This window comes from Saccostrea cucullata, unplaced genomic scaffold (genome assembly GCF_032062105.1).
Source record: "Saccostrea cucullata isolate Sc308-1 unplaced genomic scaffold, CSIRO_AGI_Scuc_v1 ctg2296, whole genome shotgun sequence".
NCBI lineage: Eukaryota > Metazoa > Mollusca > Bivalvia > Ostreida > Ostreidae > Saccostrea > Saccostrea cuccullata.
Window position 1 is genome coordinate 290,602 of NW_026930278.1, and position 25,555 is coordinate 316,156.

Sequence of the window (25,555 nt, forward strand, 5' to 3'; positions counted from 1 at the left end):
CATTTTCCAGATAATGGACCAGGTAAAAGTTATGGGTTTAACACCAAGAAACTATAAGGCCTATATTAACCAAATTTGCATAAATAATGCATCGAGGGATGAACAACCTTAAACTTCCTTCAGATGCTGAATTCAAATTACATTTTCTTAATGGACGACTAGTTTGAAGTTTTTGGATAGGTCTATTTCCAAGTAACTGCCAGCCTTATCAGATCAAAATTGCATAAATTTTGTTTCTGAGGATGAAGACGTCTAGAATGTCAGTTAATTTTGGGACTTTGCCTTACTTAAAGACGAAATTTGGTGAGGTGAGCTCTGTAATCTCTGACTACCTAGGTTTATATAAAAAGAGATTTTGTATCCTAAAACAAAATATCAAAGTTTCAGAGAAAATGAATTTGAGGAAAAATTTGGTCTATCTATTGTGTCTTAACGTAAGGCTCACGTCTTCATATAAATTCGATTTTTATTCTAAGACCAAATATATTTGCAATTTTCCACAACTCAATGATTTTAAATGAAATTTTCTGGAATATTCTGTAAAGCAGACTGATTTTAGCTGGAGTTATCATGTTGATTCTATTTCTACTGCGTATTATAAGTTCCATTTTTTTTGCACGCGATTTTCAAAAATCATAGCTGTTTTAAATGAAAAAGAATATCTACCATTCACAGTTTTTTTTTCATCGTTGGTACTTACTATCGCAAACCGGGGTTTCAAAAAGTTAATGTTTCAAATTGTTCTCTTTTTTGACATTTATAGGCCTGGAGAGTGTCTTTTAGAATTTTAATACATTTTTTAGTTTATTGAAACATATTTAATATGCACTTGTTATAATGCAAAATTGCAAAGATACTACCGACCAGAACTTTCCCGCACCTCTGAGGCAGGGGTGGGGGTTCGATTCTCCTGAGCTTTACATTATTATCTTTAAACCTTCATAATCCCGAATCATTGATTTAAAAAAAAAAACAAATAGAACACAATAGTCATTCAGGCATGCATTTTTGTGTATCGTTGTTGATAGTTCCGTCAAACAGTAGTAAATGTTTTCTATACCTTTTTTAGTACTTACTCTAAACTTATTTCTATCCGTTCGCACATGTATTTTCAACATGTATCTAACTGTAACACGTGATGCTTTCTAACTTTTTTCAGCTCTCATTGTTAGAGTGTTCTTCTAGATAAACATTTTGATTTCTTAAAATATGAAAACCTTCGGCAAGAATATTTATTTCAAATCTGTAAAAACAGTACAAAATATTCAGTTTATTGTTTTAAATATCAAATAACATTGACAACTGTGTGCTATCATTGGTGCAGAATAAATCTCCCTGGTGAAAGAGAAGGGAGCAAGTCTTTCTTATTGTCCTTGCAATTAGCTTTTACTAAATTTTAATGTAATCTTCTATGAAAATTCCGTATAATTACTATTGATTCTTTCATTTCTTATACTATTCGTTGTAAATATTCCATTGTATAAAAAATGATTTAAAAAAGAAAAAAAAGGAAGAAATCAGCGCCTATTCAGAAGTGCTGTTGTAAATGCAGTAATACTTGTTATTATTTGTTCCGAGGTCATTCCGGAAACGAACTCAGTAATTGCTGGTGCAGCAGCTATTCCTTCAGTAACTCCTACACCTATGCCTATACCAGCTAAACCAAGTGCTCCAACGACTAACAGTTTCAGTCTTATTTTGTCGTGTTGATTTTGTAAAAGCGTATTGACTGTCTGCTCAAATCGTCCAGAAATCTCCAGTATATTTTCTCGAAGTTCTCCACTTCTATCTCTGTCAAGAACCATCAAAGAAGTGCGATTTCTGTAAAGATCCATGGCTTGCTGGAGATATGTGTTATGTCTTTCCATAAAAAAATCTTTTTCCACTACATTTATATTGCCATCATTGTCTGTTGTAAAAATCTATAATGATAAATGGAAAATATTAGAATGGACACTTAAAAACCAAACGTTTGGTATTGTACATATCTCTGTTCTATGCATACTGTCGTCTGCGATAATATGTACATACATGTACATTAACTCACTGCACATAGATGTACAAGGTGTAGTGTCGTCTATAGTTACATATTGTCGACAGTACATGTACATGTATGTTCTTTTAAAAGCTTTCAACGTACAAAATATGAAAACTACTCTAACTTAGTTTTCTTTATCTAAGTTTTCTTAGGTAGACCTTCAAGTAGTCAATTCGATAAATTTTAACATAGGATGGAAACATTACATTCTTTTTTTTTGTCATTTTTTTCTTAATACATTTGACCACTAAAAAAATTAAATCCAATTTCAACTACGTAAAAATTAAATACTGGTAGCTTGTATATTTTAGGAACCTTCTAAAATTTGGTTGATATGTTTCAAGTATCTAATAGATAATTTTTATTAAGGTCTTCCGTCTTCACGGAAGACCTTATAGTGATTCTATTGTTTCTTATTATTATTATTATCATTTTTCCGTACACTAAATTTTGTGCACGCGATTTCTCGAAGACTACTGGGTGGATTTTCATGAAATTTACAGAAATTATGTGTTGTTATCTGAAGTTATTTTTTCCGAGAGATTTTTTGAAAATTCTTTTCTGGTGCCAAGTTACGGGACATTTTCTGAATTTAAAATGACATTTTGTCTACGGTTAATCTCAAGAACGGTAGAAGATATCAGCATGAAACTTTCAGGGATTATAGATCGTGATATTCACTATCCAGGACGCGACCTTTCGTTCGTCGTCAATACTTCCTGTCGATAGGAGATGCGAATTTAAAAAAAGTGCATTTTCTAACTTTTTTGTTCTTCAATATTTTTCATTTATTTTTGGAATATTAATATTGACCTTTCCATTGATGCTTACTATATAATTTGTTTTAGTATTGGTTAATCTGAACTCTAGATATTAATATTTGAAAATCTGAAGCGGGCCCAAGATGGCGGCTGTCTCTGTCTACTCCGCCATTTCGCGAGTAGGGGTTTATGGAGGCAGCTGAGCGTTTGATTGAACCATTCTGACATAAGGATACATGAAATGTGAAAAATTACCTGGACTTTCACGTAGTAGTACGTTGCAATTGAGTGTCAATCTTGAAACTTAATTTCCGTTTCACTGCTTTAGTGTAACTGGGCTAGATACGATATGAAATGTGTACAATGTGTTAAATATATTTTCTTAACGTCGAAATAAAATAAAGGCCATAAGAACGTTTTATTTATTTAATTTCATTGAAGCTATCACACCTATTTAATAGATCAGTCCAAAGAAAAGGCGCGAATATTTACTCGTGGCGTTTAGCGCGAAATTATGAATAGTGGTCCGCCTTTTATAATTCTTAGACAAATGTACTGTTGCAAAAGTATACAAAAGTATATTTAGAGCAGTGCTCCAAATTATAGCATAATGGTATGCGCGTTAGGGATAAAAGAGAAAAAAAAGTGCATTCACGTTGGCGACCTGAGTTCAATCCTCCTTGTGACCAAAATTTTGAATCACTTTTCAGCTTAATTTTACGAGGGTTTTTTTTCCTGAATCGGACGGAAGACCTCTCGTTGCTCGCAACGAGATCGTATCTAGTTAGTATTACATTTTTATTTCAGATGAACAAATATATAGAAGATGACTCGTCTTCACAGATGTATTTTTTTTTCTCACAACCACATACAACATTGTAATATTAAGAATTCGGAAGCAGAGTTTTATTATGTTTTCTAATTTTAATAGGTATTTCATTAATTATTACTTTCAAACACACCTCATATTTCAAATTTTATGTCGTGATAATAAATCATTACTCTTTCTGTTCTCTGTGTTGAATTTTCTTCATATCATAATCTGACATAAAATAATTTCTGAATTTTTTTTCATGCCACTTTAATTTTATCGTTGTTCATGAAATGCAATATCAGAAATTTTAAATATTTTAAAGTGAAATATATAGCAGAGGGTCGGGACCCCTGAATAGACGAGATAAAAAATTACAGTAACGCATCAGCACATTCTGTCATCTGCGACAATATATACCGTAAACATTTGTAAATTATGTCGCTGATTTTATTTACTAAGGTCGTGGAGAGAGAGAGAGAGAGAGAGAGAGAGAGAGAGAGAGAGAGAGAGAGAGAGAGAGAGAGAGAGAGAGAGAGAGAGAGAGTGTGTGTGTGTGTAGGACGAATATATAAGTAACGAAGTTATCATAATAATTAAAATAGATCATAGCAAACATTTCAAGAGTTTACCACTTGATGTTTGAGGGTAAAGAAGTTTTTTTAAAGTTGCATTAGTTTTGATGGTTTAAGTCTCACCCTCAGACCCCAGGGCGGCATGGGCTATGAACATTATTATTTGTACTTCCCTTTTATTCAAAGATGCTATATACATATATGTCAATAGTGGTTAATTGTCTCGAATAGGCTGAAAATGTTTAAGATGGGACCTATGTCCGAAAAGTCTTTGTGTGAAATTTTCAAAACTTTGACATTTCTTTCCTGACCACTTGCTCTTAATTTTTAGGTATTAAAAACAATACCTTTATATGCTTATTTTTACACAGGAGCACGTGCAAAAACAGTGTGAAATGCTAAAAATAGATTATTTTCAGTCATTAATGTTCTACCCCAAATATGCGCTAAAAAGAACCAAAAATGTCAAATCATATTCAAAATCAACACTTATTTAAATTATATGACTTGTGTCTTTAAAATGGAGGCAAATTCATTGAAATGCATCTCGCATGAAAAATTATAATGGAACACATTGTATACGTATTACCCCATTTTTCTTGTCATATTTTTTAAAATTCCGACATACTTAACAGGTAATATCTTAAAAAGTCTTTGTGTGAAAATGTTGTAATTCATATTTTTTGAAAGAAATGATTCATCTCTTTATTTCAACAAAGAAAAAAGTATACCTTTATGATAAAATAAACGAGAAATATGACGTTTCCTTTTATTTTTGTACTCTTGTGTCATAGATATTGACCTTTCTGCACTAAAAAAGGGGTACGTAAGCACTGACAAACACCTGAATATAAAACAATTTTACGGAAAACGAGTATTTTGTTTTGATTAGAAACAATTGAAATAGATAATTTTTTTTCTACATTCCATTCATTCTGTTTCTCTCCCCCTCCCCCCCCCTTTCCCCGTCAACAACCAGTGCCTATTATAACCTAGGAATGACTTTATACAATAAAATCTACATGTACTATATAAGTCAATAAGCAATTATACACCTGTACAAGTACATTTCTTAATTTTTTTTCTTAGTTTTCTCCAGAACATCGATTAATGGTAATTATAAAATTAAATATATTCCCCTGATTTAAGCCGCTTTCTTTGGTGAATTTTATCTCTTTTTTTGCACTGATATATCAGCATATTATCGAGGTATTTTTTAACAACAGAAATTGCTATGAATTATCAACCAAAGGAAGGAAATTCTAATATTAACAAACTCCACAAATCAAATAAAACTGTGATTAATGATGAATAGATTTTCCTTTTTGTAAATTGTGTACGTAATTGATTATCAACAATGTTATGCCTATATCACAGTTGCAAAAGTCAACAGGTAAAAACAAACGTCGCTATTGTGACGTCACATAACGCTGCCTTGACGTAGAACGACATAGGTCCCCCCTTAAATGTTAACACACGACGACATACAAACTTAGATACATGCAGCAATAGGTCACTTGGGAATTTGTGCAGGGATACAGAGTATATAGGGTAAGACCCCTTTTTGGTCCCTGATTTTAGCTGTGTTTTGGAATGATTTAAATTTTTTTTCGACAAATCTGTTGTCGCCCCTGACACAAAATTAGTATTGGTTCTAAGTTACAACATACATAGAGGTAAGGAAAAGGTATACGAAAATATTCCAATTTCCGATTTTTCTTTCTTTTTTTTTTTTTTTTTTTTTGCAAATTTTCATCGATTTTATAGCATGTTTTGTTTCACAAAATACAAAACTCAAGCTTGCCTAGCTGCTAAATTTATATAATTATATCATACACTTATTAGAAATGCAACTTATGTCTAAAAATCTTAGATAGGCAAGCTTGTGCTCCATGTTTTCAAAAGTGAGAATTGAGAAAATTCGGGAAAACGTCATACTTCTTGATCTGTGCTCACTTTTGGTCTCTCTTTCAGTCTTGAATCAAAATTAGTGCTGAATTTAAGGCAACAAACATAATTCTAAGTTCATAACTACAAACTTTCACAATTTCAACTGTTTTCTGGTTTTCAAATCAAATAGGGGACCAGATTCGGCGTTACCATACCTTGTCCTTTGTGGGTTTTTTAAAAAAAATAAACCTAACGAATGAGTGCAAGTGCTAATGTAGAAAGAAATGATTTCATGGTAAATCATTTTTTATTCAGACATAAAAACACATTGATTTTTATGCATATATTCAATTAAATTAGTGATGTACATTATAAACTAAAGTAGATACAGCTACAAAAATATGAAATTATCCAAAGAAAACGACGTTTTAATGTAGAGCATTTTCACGTACAAGTTTTAAGTGCATAATAAGACAAGAGACCCATGCACGACATCACCTGAGCATTGGGGCTAGGAAAAAGCAGAAAAAAAATCAGTTCAGCATTAAAAAATATGAATATTTCCAATCATAGGTTTGTTGTTCTCGAGAAATTTGATCGCCCATTGTGGCCCAACCTACCTCCAAGTGTCATGATTTGATCTAACTTGAATCTACACTCCCTGAGGATGCTTCAGTACAAATATGACGAATCATAGCTTTTATGTTCTTGTGAAGAAATGTTTGAAAGATTTTTTTTCTCTTTTATCCCTATGTTAAAATTTCATCGCTCATTATGCCTCTATCCTATCCTTGGGGGTCATGATTTAAACAAAGTTGTATCAACACTACTTGGGAATGCTTCTGAATCCAAGTCTGGGAACTTTTTGATTGACCCTCGTATCTCCCCTTGGAAGAAGGCGTGACCCTTCATTTGGACAAACTTAAATCCCCTTTACCCAAGGATACTTTGTGGCAAGTGTGGTTGGAATTTGACGGGTAGTTCTTGAAAAGAAAATTAAAATGTGAACATTTACGAAGTCGACGACAACAACAGACATCGGACAACTCTAATAAACAAGAGGCCCAGGGGCCACATCGCTCACCTGAGCAATTGGCTAGGAAAAAGCACACATCAGATCAGAACTGAAACTGAGGGGGGGGGGAGCTTGAATTTTAACCCACCAGGGGGTCATGATTTGAACAAAGCTTGAATCCACACTACCTAAGGATGATTCCCTATAAATATCACTAAGCATGCCTTTAAAGTACTAGAAAAGAAGATTTTAAAAGGTTTCCCTAGAAATTCCTATGTAAAACTGTTATCGGCCATTTGGCCCCACCCTACCGCCGGGGGGTTATGATTTGAACAAATTTGAATCTACACTACCTGGGGATGATTCCATAGGAGTTTAATCTTTCCTGTCTCAATGGTTCTTGAGAAGATTTTTTCCTATATATTCCTAATTTCCTGTGTTACATTTTGATCAGCCATTTTGGCCCCACCCTACCCCCGGGGGTCATGATTTCGAATTTGGTTTACTATAGTAAAAACTTTCGAACTTTGATTAACTATAAATATTAAAAATATTGAAACTTTAGTCAAGAAGGATAAAACCCGTAAAAGTATGTTTTTGATTCGAATTCTTTACATTTAATGATAATTCAAGGCTAAGATTCATACAAAAAAAAAAAAAAAAACTTCAAAGAACTTTTTAAAAATCCAATCCTTCCCCTCAAAGAAAAAGGTAACAGAAATGTTTCAATGCAAATGTTGTCTCCTGCACCGAAAAATAATGATTTTCATAAAAATCTATTCAATTTCAATGTTTTGCAGATGTAACACGCGTCTTATTTGTGAAGAAAAAATGCCATGTAATAACGTGTGATACAAATTAGAATCAAATATCTGCTTCATTAACTTCAGTCAACATTTTATTAAATTTTAAAAAATTTGAATATTGCATTTGAATTTCGTACTTTATATACTCAAATTAAAATGTAAAACACCATTTAACCCTAACCAACCCATAAAACGAATTTATAATCAAAATATTAAACAAATAATTAATACATAGATAATTAAAAACATTAAAAAAAAACTTAGAAACCTGATAAAGTTTTGGAAAAACTTTGAAACTTTAATAAACCATTATGATAGTAAAAATTTTGGAACTTTGATTTATTATGGTGAAACATTTTAAATTTAGAAGAAATAAAAAAAACCTTAGAAACCTGATAAAGTTTTGGAAAAACTTTGAAACTTCAATAAACCATAGTAAAAATTTTGGAACTGTGATTTATTATGGTGAAACATTTTAAATTTTTATTTACTATAATACGAAATATTAATTTACTATAGTTAACTATTATAGTTAGTTTTTTTGTAAGGGAAATTTTGATCATAGCCTTCGGCTCAGGTGAGTTGAAACGTGATTTAAACGCGCACATGCAATTCTAATTTGTACTTCGCATGTACATTATTTATACACTTACATGTTGGTCTGCGAAAACTCTATATACGACAATTACCTCTTCCATATTCCTTTGGTATAACCAAACAGCATCGTTAAATGCTTTATTTTCAGCCATCGTCTCCATAGCCTTATTAAAGAAGAAAAATATCAAAGTATATAAAACGACGATGATACAGGACAATCATAAACATATGACAAAAACACAATGATCTCAATACATGTCATAAAGTATTTTGTTTTCTTCTGAAACTTAACATTACTGTAATTCTGAGTAATTTTTTTAGCCTCTAGACCATGGAGATCACACATAAACAAATACCGTATAACGGGTATTTTAACTTGGTGCTATGTAAAAATAATTTTTTTTTAGTTTTATGAATCCGTAAAATTCAAATGCGTTAATTTCACAGAAGTAAAAAAAATACAACTCGCGTGAATTTTTAAAGCAATACGAGCTGCAGCTTCGAAGTCAGAATTTTTTGTTCCAAAATTGTAAATAACTATTTTAATGACAGAAAAAAATAACACTAATAAACTTCTTTTGTTCATATTTGCGATGGAAAATCTATTTATAACCTTGGTTTATATCAAAATTACATTATTGTTGTCCTGTACAATAATAATTTCTTATATAAAACGGTATATGGGATTATATATAGAAGTCTTTCTTTTGTTTTATTTTAGTCTAATTGATCATGAAGGATTAATTTACATACATATTTATCATAATAGCACATTTTAACAGCAAAATAAAATTTTCAAAAATGCAGCTAATACAATGTATTGCTTTAAAATCGTATGCATGAGAGTAATGCTAACTGTCATTCAACTCAGTGCCAAGTGACAATTAGTACTGTTTGTATTTTCGAGCATTTTGAAATTATTGATCATAAGGTAAATCTTAATTAACTTGCAAAAGTTAAACAAGCATCGGCAATTAAACATTTACTTAGACTTACCTGGATAACCTATTATAATTAATGTTTTACGAGACGCACAATTTCTTATAACGACTTAGTAATTATAGGTCTTCAAAATTTTCCCGTAATTTAAATTTTTGACCCTTTGGTCTGTTCTACAGGTCGCCCGCGTGGCGCAGTGGTTAGAGCGTCTCGTCTAGAGTCGCGAAGTAAGGAGTCAATCCTTACGTCGCGGGTTCAAATCCCACTGTGGGACGTGGAAACCGGTCCTTCGGATGAGACCGTATAAACCAAGGTCCCGTGTCGCAGTATGTGCTGGCACAAAAATGATCCCTCACTGCTCAATGGCCCTGAGTGCCGAGTCTAGGATAAAATTTGTAGCTCTCCACCTGCAAGTGGTGGCGTCTTTATATGAGTGAAAAATTCTCGAGAGGGACGTTTAACAACATGCAATCAATCAATCAATCTGTTCTACAGTGTATACGCTTCGAATAAAAACTGCGAGTTTTTAATACATAGATTACATAAAACGGTACAATGATCTTAATATCTGTCAGTGAGTACTTTGTTCTCTTCTGTAACTCAGCAACGCTTTCTTGGATAGGTTCTTTGAAACTGTGTTTTGAACTGAGCTTAACGCGAATCTTATAACGTCATGATTTCTTTTTCTGCTTCACACTCGTCTGTTAACATTTAATATTTTTTTTTAGTAAAAGACACCTCTTGACTAAGGGAGTTATACTGAAAGGAAAAAGAAACGCATAATAGCACAATAGCGAAAAATATTTAATTATGTGGTCGAAAATTATGAAAATTGGTCAGATGTGTATTTTGGTTACTGTGCACTAAAATCGCTGGTCAAAATTACTTTACCATGAAATGTATGGTGTCATGTAGGGGAAGCGATAAAATGCCAAATACACGTGCATGTTGATGATGACAATTTGATCACATTTTGTAGTGCCAAGAGATGCATTAGTGTTATAGACATCGTTTTCCGATATTTGCAGTCAGTATAAATTTCTTGCAATCATGGTATGGCTAACGGAAGTTACATTGGATCTAGTAACTGAGTTGCATAAGTGAATAAAAAGGCAACAACATGTTGCTGTGCAGTTTGTTTTCAACCTAAAAAGTTTTTTCGGTTGTCAGAGAGTAACTTAAAAGGTTTCCAACCAACCATGAGGGTGACGTTGGCGCGTAACAACGTCACATCAAGATAAGGCTTGTCATCATGCTACCTCGGTTATTGTCAAGTCATTATCACTGAAACCGATATTTTTACAGCAGGAAATCCTACTCATATTTTCACCCTAATACTGACAGAAACTCTCTGCTCTAATTTGGTACAGAAGCCTGGCAACTTTACGTCGATTTTACTCTCACACGCGCACGTAAGTGCCGTATGCGTAATGTTTTAGCATGTTCACATTGGGAAAATGTAGCTAGTATTTGTCGATACTTCCTTACAAACATTCACTTGTACCAAATCAGCTAGAATCTATAAATTCTATCCTAAATCGAAAATTCGTGGGATTCATTGGGCGGGGTATTTGTTGGCTTTGGAATACAGCTACTCTCAACCATTAAGACATCGAAAGGCTTGAATGATACATGTAATCCTATGAGAAAGATGAACGCTCTGGCGAACTCAATGCACAAGAAAATCAAGACTGTTACTGATGCGCAAGGGAGACGATGAGAATTTTTATTTTAATTTTACGGGGTATCGACAGATCAATTTCAATAACTCAGGAATTATCAGTCAAAGTCACACAAGATTTCGGTCACTTATTGTTTAAAGTTGAATTAAAATATTTGATAACAATACTGGAAAACATATTGGAAATAAAAGTTTTAATTTTATTCAAAAGTTTATTATGCGTTTCTTTTTCCTTTCAGTATATTTAAATGCACTACTGTCCATCTTTTTTAAGCAGATTCAAATTTCAGTCGAAAATTAATCGAAAGATTGCCTTACACTGTATATTGTAGGCAGCAGAGAATGCACATTGTTTCACTTCGTTCATGGCCTAGATTGTTCCCTATCGTCTGTGCCTATTGTTTGCGTTTAACAAACAGTCCTCTACTTTTTACATACTGTAACTATTTTCGGTATAGAAGAAAGACTATTATTAAATTTACTGCCTTTTAAAAATGACTTCTCTATTTAATTCTAGTGTGTTATGTCACTTCTGACTTTTTTCCGTCTCTGATGTATATAAACCATATACAAAACAATTTCTTACATCTCCGTGCCACAGTTAAGCGTTTGACGACGTCATTTGCAACAAACAATCTTCAAACAGCACTTTGAAAATCATGACACCAATCGTCTGTTTCTAAAGCAATTTATACGAAATTTTGATGCATTATTTAGATTTTGATGCTGGTCCCGATGGTTTAAATTTGATTTCAATGTTATACTGTAAACGTATTACATTTGGCTGTGTATTCTTTTTAGCGCTATTGGCAGAAAGGATCTTCCGCTAATTCAAGTACAACGCTAAATGTCTGTTACATATATACATAAATAAGAACATTGAGAAATGCCCTAAATCAAATTTACTCTAACTCGTTCAAGAATCAATTTCCGCCAAATATCGTACACGCTAAATATCATACATTATTTACAGTACATAATATTAAAGAAATATAAGCAAATGTTATATGAGTAAATTAATCCGAAATTTGTTAGAGCGGCGACATCCCTTATCGGCCTTCATATAATTCGTCCTAATATTATTAATATGAAAGACATATCTTTAAGAATTCACAATTTTAAAGAGCATAGAATATATTATATATGTCTTTGCAAAATTTGCTTAGTATTAGTCACATGTTAAAAAAGTTATTAACATCGTATACGACTTTTTTGGACAACCATCGTACATACCTCCAGGATTGTTGGTGGTTCTGGCAATTGATCTCCTTGAAACATCTCCACGAATTCCTACAGATAAACATATGCATGTATAAATATAAAAAATGTTATACAATGTATTTAATCTTTTAAACTGATTATTATATAAACATTTACTAAAAAGTGTTGCACTGTTTCTCTTCGCAGTCATAAAGAAATCAAAGTTCGACCGCAGAGTGACAATGTGGGTGGAATCAGCTAAATATCTTTTTTTTATTTATTGATCTTATTGTTTGCATTTGTTGTTGTTCGACAGTGACGGATTTGTCGAGTTGTAAAAAATCTTCTTACGATGAAAACGGGCTGCCACAGGCTTCAGATAAACATTTTGGTTCTTGGGTCTGGTAAAACGCCTTTCCCACCCAATCCTAGTCAACAGATAAATGACCTACTCTTATCAAGCTGTATTAAACCTTAGCATTTTTTGGCTTTGTATTTTCTTATCAGTTTTTTTACTCACCTTGATCCTAACACGTAAAATTCAGACGGCTTTATACGTATAGATATAGGTATAGGTCAGTTAATTATTTAAGTCATTGTAAAAGACGGCAAAGCTACATGTATCTGAGAAAGCTTTACTTTACATGTATATTGAAACCTGTCCAATCCTTTCATTCTTTTTCAGTATTCAATAAGACCAGTATCCCATCTATATGATACCCCTGACGCATGAGGCTTGAAATTCACAATTTTGTAACAAAAGACTCTTGCTCATCATAAGCATTTCATCTGCGTAATACCCAGGAGCCGAGGCGGAGATTTTCAAAGAAATAATGCATTTTCGCTATATATCACTTACATGTATATAGCCCTGCCCTAACACCAGAATCCCTGATCTTGTGGTAATGAAAATTAATAATTTTCGAAGAGTTCTAGCTATGTACAAAATTTGTTTCTTTAATACCAAGGAGCAGAGGAGATTTGCGATAAATTAATGCATTTGTATTATAAAATTTATACAACCCCGCCCTAGTACCAAAACCACTGACCCTGGGGCCATGAAAGAAATAATTTTGAAGAGGCACCTTTCCTCGTCATAATTTGGTATCTATTTATTTTTTATATACCTAGAGGCAGAGAAGAAGAACACTAGATGAGTGTCAAGTTAAGTAATTTGAGGAACGTAGTTGATGAAAGTCAATTTCTTTGAAAAAGAAAAAAAAGTTCTTTGTTTGTTCAATACCAAGGAGTAGAGAGGAACATTTTCAAAGAAGTAATGCATATTCACTATCTACTCAATAGAACTCCGCCTTAACACCGGAGCCCCTGGCCATGGGGCATGGAATTCATAATTCTGGACAGGTCAACCTTGCTCATCATAACAATATATAAATAAGATTAATTCATTTCTTCAATATATTAAAGATTCACTATGCATGTAATGATGTTGTCTTTTTTCATACAGATGTCTTACATTATACTATTAAGAAAAAAGATTTAAGAAAAGAAAAATATGCATTTTTACTACATTATAATTAGAGCCCAATCCAAACTCAAGAACCTGCCAGTTTTACCCTGGGTCATGAATTTCACAATTTGGGTAGTGAACATAAGGCTTGTTACAATCATGCCAACTGTTTGATTGCTTTATTTCCAAAAGCAGGCAGAAGAATTATTTAGATGCTTTAAGTTCCACACAATACGGCCACAGGGAGAACTGAAGGACCATGCATACTTTTTATGGTTAAGATTGGTTAATATATGGTTCAAGAGAAGAAACTGAAAATATTCAAATATTAAAGACCGACACACAACGCAGATAAAACAGATGGCAGCAGGTCACCTGATTAGATGAATTAAAAATCCAGAGAATTAGAAGCCCTTCCAGATTTAATGCCATGACGTTTGTAAAATTGGTCAGTCAAGATAAAACTAGGACTTTATCCGTAACACATTCGCAAGAGACATAGCAAAACCAGTTCATTTAAAATTATATGTAAGCAAAGAAAAAAAAATTAAAAACAGTGAACTAGATTTTTTCTTAGTTTTGGACAATATCTACAGTTGATTCATGATCATTATGCAAATAGCTTAACGACTTGATGATCAAAAGAAAAGATTTGCAATGCAATCTGCTTTTAATGTGACGGATTTGCCCCCACCCGCAGGTCCCAGTGTAGAGTGGGTGTAGGTAGACAATGATATTAACAAACTGTTACCTTTTGTTAAAGATAGTGTAGTGTAAATTTGTGAATTGTGTATAATGGTTTATTGAAAACTTTTCAAAGTTTCATGACCGTTGGGCACTGCGCATCGAACATCGACGGGTAAAAAAAGGGAATCAATAGATTACTGTGTGACCTGGGCAGCTTAAAAATAATTACCTAGATGCATAATTAAAAAAAACTGTATAAAAAATTCTCATTATTTGTGGGGTATTTTGATTTTTGGAAGTCAATATACAAGAAACTCAAAACTTGCTGGTAATCTAAAGCATATTAAAAGACATGTTCTAACAAAAAATACCACAGTAAAATATAGTCAACTATAACTCACTATGGAAAACTATAATAGTACCAAAGTAAAAACATTGGAATTATGATTTACTGTAGTGATAACTTTGGAACTTTGATTAACTATAGTAAAAACTTACGAACTTTGATCTACTATAGTAAAAACTTACGAACTTTGATTTACTATTAATAGTGATAACTTTTAAACTTTGAATAAGTACAAAGAAACCCTTGATATGTTTTTCACATTCACATTCTTCACATTTTATGATATTTCAAAGATTCATTACAGCTTTAACAACTTTTTTAAAAAACCCGACCCGTTCCCAAAAAGACTAATATACAAGCAATGAATTTTAATGAAAAGGTTCTCTCTTGCGCCGATAAATTAGCAATATTTATTTATATCTATCTAATTCTTATATTATGCAGATGTGTCTACACAAGTCTTTTTTATGGAGAAAAAATGTAATATACTATAAAATAAAATTTATGTCATTTATATTCAAAATATTTGCTACATCAATTGCAGTCAACATAATTTATATATGTTCTAATGTTAATATTGCATTTGAATTTATTACTATGCTTACTTTAAATGCAGATGTACACATGCCATAACAAACATTAATTAAATCATCAAAAACTTAATAAACAAAAACATAAGCTTTGAAACTAATGAAAAAAAGGTTTACAATAATGAAAACTTTGGAAGTTTGATTAACTATAGCAAGAAATTTGGAACTTTGATTAACTATAGTTACTGTAAGAACTTTAGAACTTTGATTTACTATAGGGTGAGTTAACCATGCATAAGACACATACCTTGCTTCGGACAACTTTAGGCAATAAACTCTCTTTCAACTTTCAACAAGAGTTCTGTGTATTTATTTGTCTCTAAATTGAAGCTGAAGATTTAAATTTTAAAATCATACCGATTGTTTTTATCATGTTGAGATAAAAATCCGAGAATGGCCTTGAGGTTACGTAATATTTATAACTAGAAAATTTTTAGAGTTATCGTTCTTTTAAATTCGACTTCAACGGAACGATTGAGACTTTGGTAAATTTTGTCAAAGATTGGTAATTTTACATAAATTTTAAAGAAATTCCACTTCAATGTTTGTATGGTTCTTTTTCAAGCTGGTTTTTTAGTATGTTTATTTCTCCGTACATCGGACACAAATTAACCATGCATCGGACACTTTCCGATGCATAGGCAATCACTACCATTTTCATACAGAACCCAACTGACAGCTGTTTCTTGCGGAAATAGAAAATAAAAACTCTAAATTTTAAGTCAAAATACAAGTTATCGATATATGGATCTGACTCAATTTATTTCTCCAAACCAGACTATCTTAACCCACGAGAAAAAAGGCGCGAATTACAGCATTACAAGCATTTTAAAGCATTTCTAAGGCAAAGTGAGGCATCTTGAATCGTTCTACATTCGTGCGACGATATCATCAATTAAAGTTGAGGGTTATTTCTTATAGATAAAATATAAAAGTATATCCATATCAAAGATTTTAAACCACTGTGATCAAGGTATGATATTTTTTTCGGTCGAAATACCGTCTGTCCGATGCATGGTGAATAATGTGCGATCCATGGTGAATTTTGAATTATTTAGAAAAAAATTTTTGGTGATATTTTCTCAATAAAAGGCATATAATTGTGTCCCAAATTTATATTCTAATCACATACTAAGTGTCAAGCTCCATTTTGATTATTTTCCCTCGGTAGCGATATCGCTAGAACTTGTTGAAGTACAAGGGTGTCCGATGCAAGGTGAATTCACCCTAGTGAAAACTTTGGAACTTTGATTAACTTTAGTTAACTATGGTATTTTTTTTGTTAGGGGCATACCCACTTTTCAGCTTATTATCTACATGTGCAAGCATATTTTAAAAAAAAAAAGTCCAAAAAACTGACTATATGACAGAATCATGAAAGGAACAATGAATGTCTACGTTATTGTTTTACTAACTTCTGCAAATTATTGTTACATTTTCTTACCTTTAGAGACACTTAAAAACTTACTTTGATGTATGTCTTCAGTTCCTCGCCGCTCACCTCATTGCTGCATATGCGTTTTGTATCCCGGATATTTAATGGTACATGTAGCACAAATTCTACAAAGTCTTTGATATGATTTCTGAAATGTTCGCCGATGTCTGCATTAAAATAAGGAAAGAAAACAATTTTTGATTTATCATGGAAGTGGTCAGTAAGAATGCAATTTAATTTAATATATGCATCGCAATTAAAACCATGTGGAGGATTTAAACAAATTTAAGACATTATTTTGACCCTACGAATAAATTTACTACAGTTAACTATAGACTTAGATGTATAGTTTAGAAAGAATGCTGACAACTTTCCTTTTTTGGGGGGGTACATCACATTGATTTTGCTAATACGTTTTCATTAAGTATATTAAGAGCACCGGTTTAAAGATATTTTAAGTACACAATGCACTACAAATAACACATTAACTCTATTTGGAATGAATAAGGAATACCTGGTATTGATCCGTCAAATGTTTCATTTACTCGGACTTGTTCTCCGGGTTCTGGCAGAAGAAACCCTTCAATCAAGTTAAAACACGAAGAGAGCCTTTGTCGCAAATCCCGTGTCTCCTCAGATGGGTTATGAATGCTCTATTAAATCAAAGTATTGAAAGAACTGAAAGCCGAACTTTAATTGCTCGAGTAAACTGTCCGATCCGAAATAAGTATAGATTTAATTTTTTCCTCTTAACTATTGATTTTTAACAGGTAGTGTTTGTATGTTTATGATTTAAAACAATATCCCATATACCAGTAATTAAAATTAACAGTTCAGACCCTAAGATATTTTACAATTTTAAATAAAACTTTATAACGATTATTTTCCAGAAATTCTCGCATATTTTCTATTCAATGAGCATTTTTTCACTTAATTTAAAAATTCAGTGTTGAAGTAGTTAAAATAATGCACATATGTATTTTGTGGACATTCTTTTAGTTTCAAACAAACAGTACTTTTACGCCAAGTAGATGTAGAAACACTGATACATGTACATTGTTAATTCTTAAAATTCCAATTCACTTTACTATTAATTTGCTAAAAATCAAAAACAGAATATAACCACTAACACAACATTGACGAAAACGATATATGAAACATGAAACTCTTCAACAATTTCAACATTTCGAAAAGTCCGCGCTATAGAAAATAGTTTGCTAACAATATGCATCAAGCAGCATATATACATAAATTGTTATATCACAATTATCTCAATAAAGCAAATACCTAATTTCTCTTTCAGTTTAATTCTCAAGCAAACATATTGATCATTAACTTTTCCAACGACAGGGATGTCTGCTTTGACGCTGTTTGGTTTTTTGCTCACTATGCTATTTATAGTAAGACAGTCGATCATGATGCCTATAGCCAGAGCTTTGCTTTCAGCAAAGCCCGGCTAAAAATTATAATTGTCATTGTTTAAGAATAAAAAAGAATAAATTCACTTTTTTGTTGTACTGACAAGTAAGCAATGAATGCATAACCAGCTCCTCAGCCAAAATATCAATGTACCTGTAACATATCCTCAGTGTAGTTTCTACCACCATCACGACCGTATGAATGACGTCCAGGCCACTACCAGTCACGAATAAGGAATATCAATCTCTAGTATAAGAAAGTTTTTAACTTTTTAAGTTAGCAAAGTCGACCAAAAAAAAGAAAAAGAAACATAAAACAGGGCTTGGAGAAGCAACTTTCCTGACAAAAATTTAGTTGGGAGATTAATATATTCATTGGATGAAGAAGAAACGGTATTATTTAGGCGACAATTACGTGGGGCTTGCAAAAGTCCTTCTCTATAGGTTCGTTGATGCATGTTTTTATTTCTCGTATGTCCATGGTTTTCAAAGCAAAAAGTGTAAGCTTAACATTAAAGTCTACTTATGACTTATAAAAAATATTTCCATTTAAAGTGCACATTCGGATGGAACTTGTGGAACTACAAAAATATTTTGTTTGATAGTTTGCCGCGATGACGTATAATTTAGTAGATATTCCTTTCCTGGACCCCAATACACAAAACATCAACATTCGTACTAAATTATGTTAAATTCGTCTGAATGTAGACTAAAATGTAAACGAGTATTAATCTATCGGAGATTTATGATATTTTGCTTTTGGGAACTGCTTTTACCTTATATTCAATTATAACTTTAAACCCTAAGGTGTAGGCATGCGGTATTTTAGAATTCACGCGGTACAAGTTAATTAAAAAGATATACAGTGTAAGTTGTACGACCCGTGATTTTCCGGCAGATTCTTATTACGTTAATTTTGTATGAGGAGAGAATATTTATGTTTCGTTAACTGCTGACTTCAACTATTTGCCTTTTTCCTTAATGGTATATTGGGTAAATTTCAATTAAAAAGCAAACGTACAGTCGCTTTTAGATGAATTAATAATAAGAAATTACAATCAACAAATATTTTGTTCAACTTACCTGGAATAAGTGGAACTCATTTGAAATTGCAGAACTACTTTGAGTTGCTAAATTTCCATAACTTGCGAAGAACTAAAAGAAAGAAATGTTTAATTAAAAATGTATGACTAGGTATTTTAATACATGTAACTAGGTTACATGAGTTTATGCTGTATAAACGAGCTCATAATTTCTATTTGATACTTGTAAAAGCATAAATACTTAGGAATTTTATAAATTATACCTAAAAAACAATGATTTGAAGGTATAAATATATTTGTACTTTTAGCTGTAAAAATATCGAAATATTCATCGATTTTGATAGAAAGGTATAACATATGCAGACAAACAGAAACCAAATAATTCTATTACTTAAGAAGAGTTAGTAAAGAGATACATGTATGTTGATTAACTCCATATAATGGCCCTGTCCTTATAGGAATTAATGGACCAAGTGTCAATGTCCACATTCTAACATGAAACATATATATAAAAAGAGACTTTTTGTGAAACTTAATTATTCTTGAATTTTGAAAGAAAAAAGGGTGAATTTTAGCATCATCTACTAATGAATAAAATATGAATCCATCCTGCGATCCCACAAAACGATTTTCTGATAAGAATCTTCTGAAACAGTTCTTTCAGTATATATACATGGAATTAAAACAATTCAGAACAGATATTTGGGCTTTTCAAAATATCAAAACAGATCACATTTTAAGCATTTTTAAAGAAATTTTCAAGTTTGAGAGATATGACGCAATTCATGAGGTCAACGTGTAAAGATAACAGGAAAAAAATATGCCATTTTTAATTGGTGTGCAGTCTCCAAGGGATCAACTTATATCTAATATATTCATTTGTCAACTAAAACTGAGCAGTTCCGATTTTTCAAAAGAAATGCTCAGGGTCAAAAACACCATATGTGACCCTGTTCTTTATTTCTCTTGATTTTACCAACAGATCCTGAAGCTGATCTTCCTGAATTGCTCTTTGCACGTTAAAAATCTGTAAATAAAAAAAATATGTTGATTTTTTTAGTTTCTATGTGCATGTGTTCTAATGAAAGCAATGTCTAGCGTTTCATTGTAAATTGAAGCTGTGTTTTAAATTAATAAAATTGTAAATACTGCTTGTATCACCTGAACAGAGCTGATAAGGATACTGAGAGCAAAAATGACAGTATTTTCCCTCGGAGTTGATCTGGCTTGGAATGTACCCTATGTGTCCATAAGCAAAACAGCAACCTAAATTTACAACGATTAAATCAATAAAGCGACTTTTACTGTAATACACATATGGATACTACAAGTTGTTGTAGACAGGACACACAGTCAATTTATGGTTCGAAGATACTTTTGTTTGTCCTCTTTCAAAAAATTATTCTTCTAGCACATATTAACCTTGCATTTCACATAGAAAAATCAAACACAGTAATAAAAATAATAATTGTTTTATTAATAAAAAATCATACCCACATATTAAGAAAAAGATCGTAATTAAGTTATCATTTTTGTTTGTTTACACTGGAAGCCTCGTGAATATCAATGCTTAGAAATCATTTACCTACTTCAAAGTATGTCAATCTCTTTTGTCTCGGTAGATATTTTCGTCATTAATCGTGCTATTTTATTGTCTATATATTCCTCTCTAATAAAGCTTTCATCGTCAAACGTGGTAAATGCATCAACATTTTGAATAGTCCAAGAACTAGGTACACTTTGTGCATATAATGGCTCAGTCCTTGTATCAATTAATTGACAATCATCATCCTTCCTATTTTATGTTTCAAAAGAGAGTAGAGAATTTCATTTTCTATAATAAAATTTCTTTTTGAGAATATAGGTATATTGGAAAACATGCTTTAAGAAAATGCAGTGTCCTTGAATTTTGTAGAATACATGCGTATTTTACTACCTTCGACAACAAATTAAAATAGGACCACAACCCACAATCCAAAAATAAAAAAAAAGGTTTTTAATCTCAGAAACAGATCTTTCATTTTGTAATTCCATGTTTGGGTATAAACGTTGTGCTCTAAATGAAATTTTATAAAAGGCTTCAATTTCAGCCATTTTTTAAAGAAATTTACAGGGTATGGTAAAAGTGACGCATTTATGAGGTCATAATGCATTGACTAGAGGAAAAATTACGTCATCTTCAATAGATACATGATCACCTACAGTCCTGTTGATAAATACTGCATTCTTAACATAAACTGAACAGCTTCATTGTCTCATTCCACGGTCCGGAGTCCGCATATATAGCTCAGTTGCAACCAATATTGACAAAAACGACCACTATTGAAATAAATATTGCATTTCAATCACAAACATAGGTCTCAACCACTATTGAAATACGACCACTTTTGGAATAATTATTTCAATAGTGGTTTGGAATGCACTTTAATACCAAGCATAGGTTGCAACCAATATTGAAATAATGTTCATATTATTGAAAAAAAATTTAAATAGTATTGAAATTATGATTTCAAAAGTGATTTAAATAATTAATTTGATATTTATTGATACCACATTGCAAGACTTGTTGAAATATTTTAACTATTAAAAATACAAGGATTAATTGTTCTTTGTGTTCTCCGACATTTTAATTCATTTATTGAGTTTACTATTAAATTCACTATTGAAATTACACCAACCATTTTAATAAACCTAATATTAGCACTATCTCCCCTAGAAATTTAGCTTTTTAATGTTTTGATGAATAGACATTGGCTTTACTACCCGTATATGTAGTGTAGGTAATCCCATGAATATGAGCGACAATTCAGTTCTATCCTTAATTCCTTTTATTAAAATACCAACGAGGGCTGTCCGGTAAAATCGTGGACAAAGCATTTTTCTCAAAAAGTAATTGGCATACGAAGCTGATATTTTCAGTAAATGTTTATTCATCATATTTAAGTGCATCAATATGTTTTTGATAATATGAGGGCTGTTCAATAAATAATGTCCTGAACTGTATGACATACAATACAGATATCATATGACATTAAGCTTGACTTTCTATCATTATTGAATCTTTAATGAATTTATAACAGTTAATGTGACCACTTTTCATCGCAAAGTTTCATTGTGAGAAGCTGGAAAACAAGGGCTGTTCGAGACACTGCATTATAAATGAAAGGTAAAGAATCAGTAAACTAGAGTAAAAATAAAAGCTTTATTAAAGCTGGTGTAAAACTTGTTAAAAATCCCAAAGAAATATTCACTGAAATACGTAAAATTTTACAACAACCAATGCCTGTTTTATAGGCAAATTAGCAGTCGAATTTCAATGATAAAAAATTATATAATGGGCATCAAAAATGGGTACCGTCCTTGCCAGCAAAATAAAATAACAACTTATGTATTTCAAGAAATAATATTTGATGGTGTATGATTTTACTTTAAGACACATAGAAAATTTGATAGACATTATATCGAGAGTAATTTGCACTGTTTGTAAGAAACGTTTGACGGTAAAAAAAAAACTTAGTACTAAAAGGTTACCCTATATTTGGAAAAATGAGTGGAAACGACAGCGTGTACGAATGTCTTAACAATTATTTTAAAATATCAGTAATTGTAGTTATCAACGTGTTTTTGATATTCAAACAGATGTGGAACTTAAATTTATTGCTTAAACCCCCCAAAACAAAATTTACCATAAGATGTTCTTCATTAAAATAGCGAAAGTCTGACGAGAGGAAAGAAATCCAAAAGCACAAAGAAAGATTCGTGTGCAACTTTCTTAAATATTAGTGGCATTGTTGTTCAAATTCGTATTTGGGGAGATAGTTTTATTTCTGGGGGAGTCTAGAAAGCAACTTTTTTGCAAAAAAATCGAGAGGTTTATTAGAGGAAGGACCCAGATTCAGGAATCCACTACATTTTTCTTCATGGCAGCGTCCAAACCCCGCAAGTCCTGAAGAGTAAAGAGGTTTTTGGGATAAACTCAAAGTTAGTGTTTTTTTTTCACATTAACAATATTCGCCAGATCTTTGACCTTTTTGCTTGTTTCTATTTCCAAACTTGAAAAAAAAACCTTTTAGAAGGAAGAAACAAGTCCAGGAAATCAATGGATCTGCTATTTTCCAGTATACTAAGGGTCATACCCAAAAATGAGTTCTAAAAACAATCAGAAATTGGATAAAAAGTGTTACGGACATGTGTTTTAATTAAAAGAGGTTAATAAGTTAAATCATGAAGACTAAATAATTGAAAAGCGTAGTTTGCTTCCTTCCGAGCACCGAAGGCATTATTTATTGAACAGCCCTCGTATATAGACAAAAATTAAGATTTTATTTTGCTTGAATGTGCACAGGGTACGGTCTTACGGCGCACTGTAAAAACAACAAGATTATATTAGAGAATACACAAAAAATTAATTCGTAATAATAGTTTTCAATACATAAGATTGGGATGAAAGTTATCATAATTCGATTCCTTAATCAATTTTGTGGTCTTTATAAAATTTTCAAGGTGTTTGGTTAATTTTTGTCAGTTTCCCGAGCATTCGAAATGGGAAAGTGGTAAACACAATATACAAAAAATCGCGATTATTGATGACGTTACGGTGCATCGGAAAACAATTCAGTTAGATAAGGGTGTTGTAATGGCACATGAAGAGACTTTGAATGAATGCAGAGGAAAGAAAATATGACAAAAATCACCAGATCATAAGTATATAAATGAAATGAAAGTTTTCTTAGCGAAGTCTTATTGACTGAGTCCCCAAGTAGTACAAAATATACGGACAAACTGCTATTGTGATAGCAAAAGACGCATCGAAAGGTCGTGATAAAATACATCATCCGACTATGCTTTACTTGCATTGGTCAATTTTTTAATGAGCTATGAAGAATTCTCACCTCGTTCAACCACGGCCAGAATAGGAGAGGATCGTATATATTGGGCGTGCTTTGCGACGATGGAACAGCTTTGAATTTTCATATATTGTCAGGAAAAAGAAAGTGGCTCTTACTCTTTGAAATAACGAAAAGTATGCTAGAACGATATCTAGTTTTTGATTTGAACACCTTTTCTTGTTTAACACAAAAAGATCAGAAACAAGTTTTTACAACTTACAATTTCTTCTCCTGCGATAGCTACGATAACGCTACGATAACTTGTGGATAAATGAGATCAAGAAATCCATCAAAATAGGACATTGGTGTGTATCGGGGTATGGTCATTGGTAGGATAAGCGTGTACTATCTACAAGCACTTGTAATAAAACATCTCTTTCTTCATTCACTTTATCATTCTTATGAATTGATAATCAAACTCTTCAGCAACAAATACTTTTTACAATGAAAAAGGCGAACGTTCGATTAGATATTAACTTGCGCAGAGTGATATTTTCTAAAACAGAGGACAACGTAATGCTTCTGTAAATAAATCAAATATTTGAAAAAAAGACTTGCTCTTCTTCCAGAACTGTCAACTTTAAGATATGGTACACTCCAAATATGGATCCCACTTGTTACTCCGTCAGGTCCATATCTCCACTCAAATCCTCTGATTGTATCATCTTCATTGAGCCAGTCGCTGTCCTGAATTTAATTATAATTGCATTAAAATGACACGTTAATTAAAATTTATCGAAGCTCGAACATAAAAGAGTCACTCAGAATTAAATATTTCCATGGGTGTGAATACATGTAAGGAACATGAAGTTCGGTTACAGTACATGTAACTATTGACAGTGTACTCTATCATTTCAAATTTTACTGTGCTGCTCACGTTGCGAGACGCTAAGTAGTGGATAACTGAAAATAATAAATGTAATTGCTACATATCCTTTCGACAGCTGCAACGGTCTCAGTCGCTATTACATGTAAAACTAGCTTAAAGGAATATTTTAGTTGTTTGATTATATCACATCTTTGTAAAACTCAGTTTCAATATCTATACATAAATATTCTGTTAAATTCTTTATAGTATATTTAGGATTATGTGATAGTTTATGATTTTAAAAGCAATAACTACATGTATTAAGGGTTTAAGAAAAATTCTTAGCTAACTAGCTTATATTCAATGTATATCGATATATACTGTATGTTAAAAATTTTAAAACACATTTACTTCAGACTGTAGATACTTTAAAAAGAATCCGAGTAGAAATGATTTTCCAGTTCGATAGGCTCCAGCCACAGAAACTACAACTACAGGGTTATTTCTGACGTCAGGATGCATCATGATAGCTTCCAAATTTTGTTCAACTATCTCCAC

At 32.0% G+C, this 25,555-nt stretch overlaps 1 protein-coding gene across 1 annotated transcript; it reads right to left on the minus strand.

Moving 5' to 3' along the window:
- Positions 1-1,250: 1,250 nt before the first annotated feature.
- LOC134283548 (atlastin-3-like) lies at positions 1,251-20,565 on the minus strand. The gene is made up of 9 exons (XM_062766064.1): positions 20,462-20,565; positions 20,277-20,327; positions 19,341-19,412; positions 18,412-18,504; positions 17,354-17,492; positions 16,873-17,006; positions 12,347-12,403; positions 8,586-8,657; positions 1,251-1,922 (listed from the first exon to the last, which is right to left on the minus strand). The coding sequence occupies exons 4-9, from the start codon at positions 18,418-18,420 to the stop codon at positions 1,518-1,520; spliced, it is 816 nt and encodes a 271-aa protein (XP_062622048.1). The 5' UTR covers positions 18,421-18,504; positions 19,341-19,412; positions 20,277-20,327; positions 20,462-20,565; the 3' UTR covers positions 1,251-1,517.
- Positions 20,566-25,555: the final 4,990 nt, after the last annotated feature.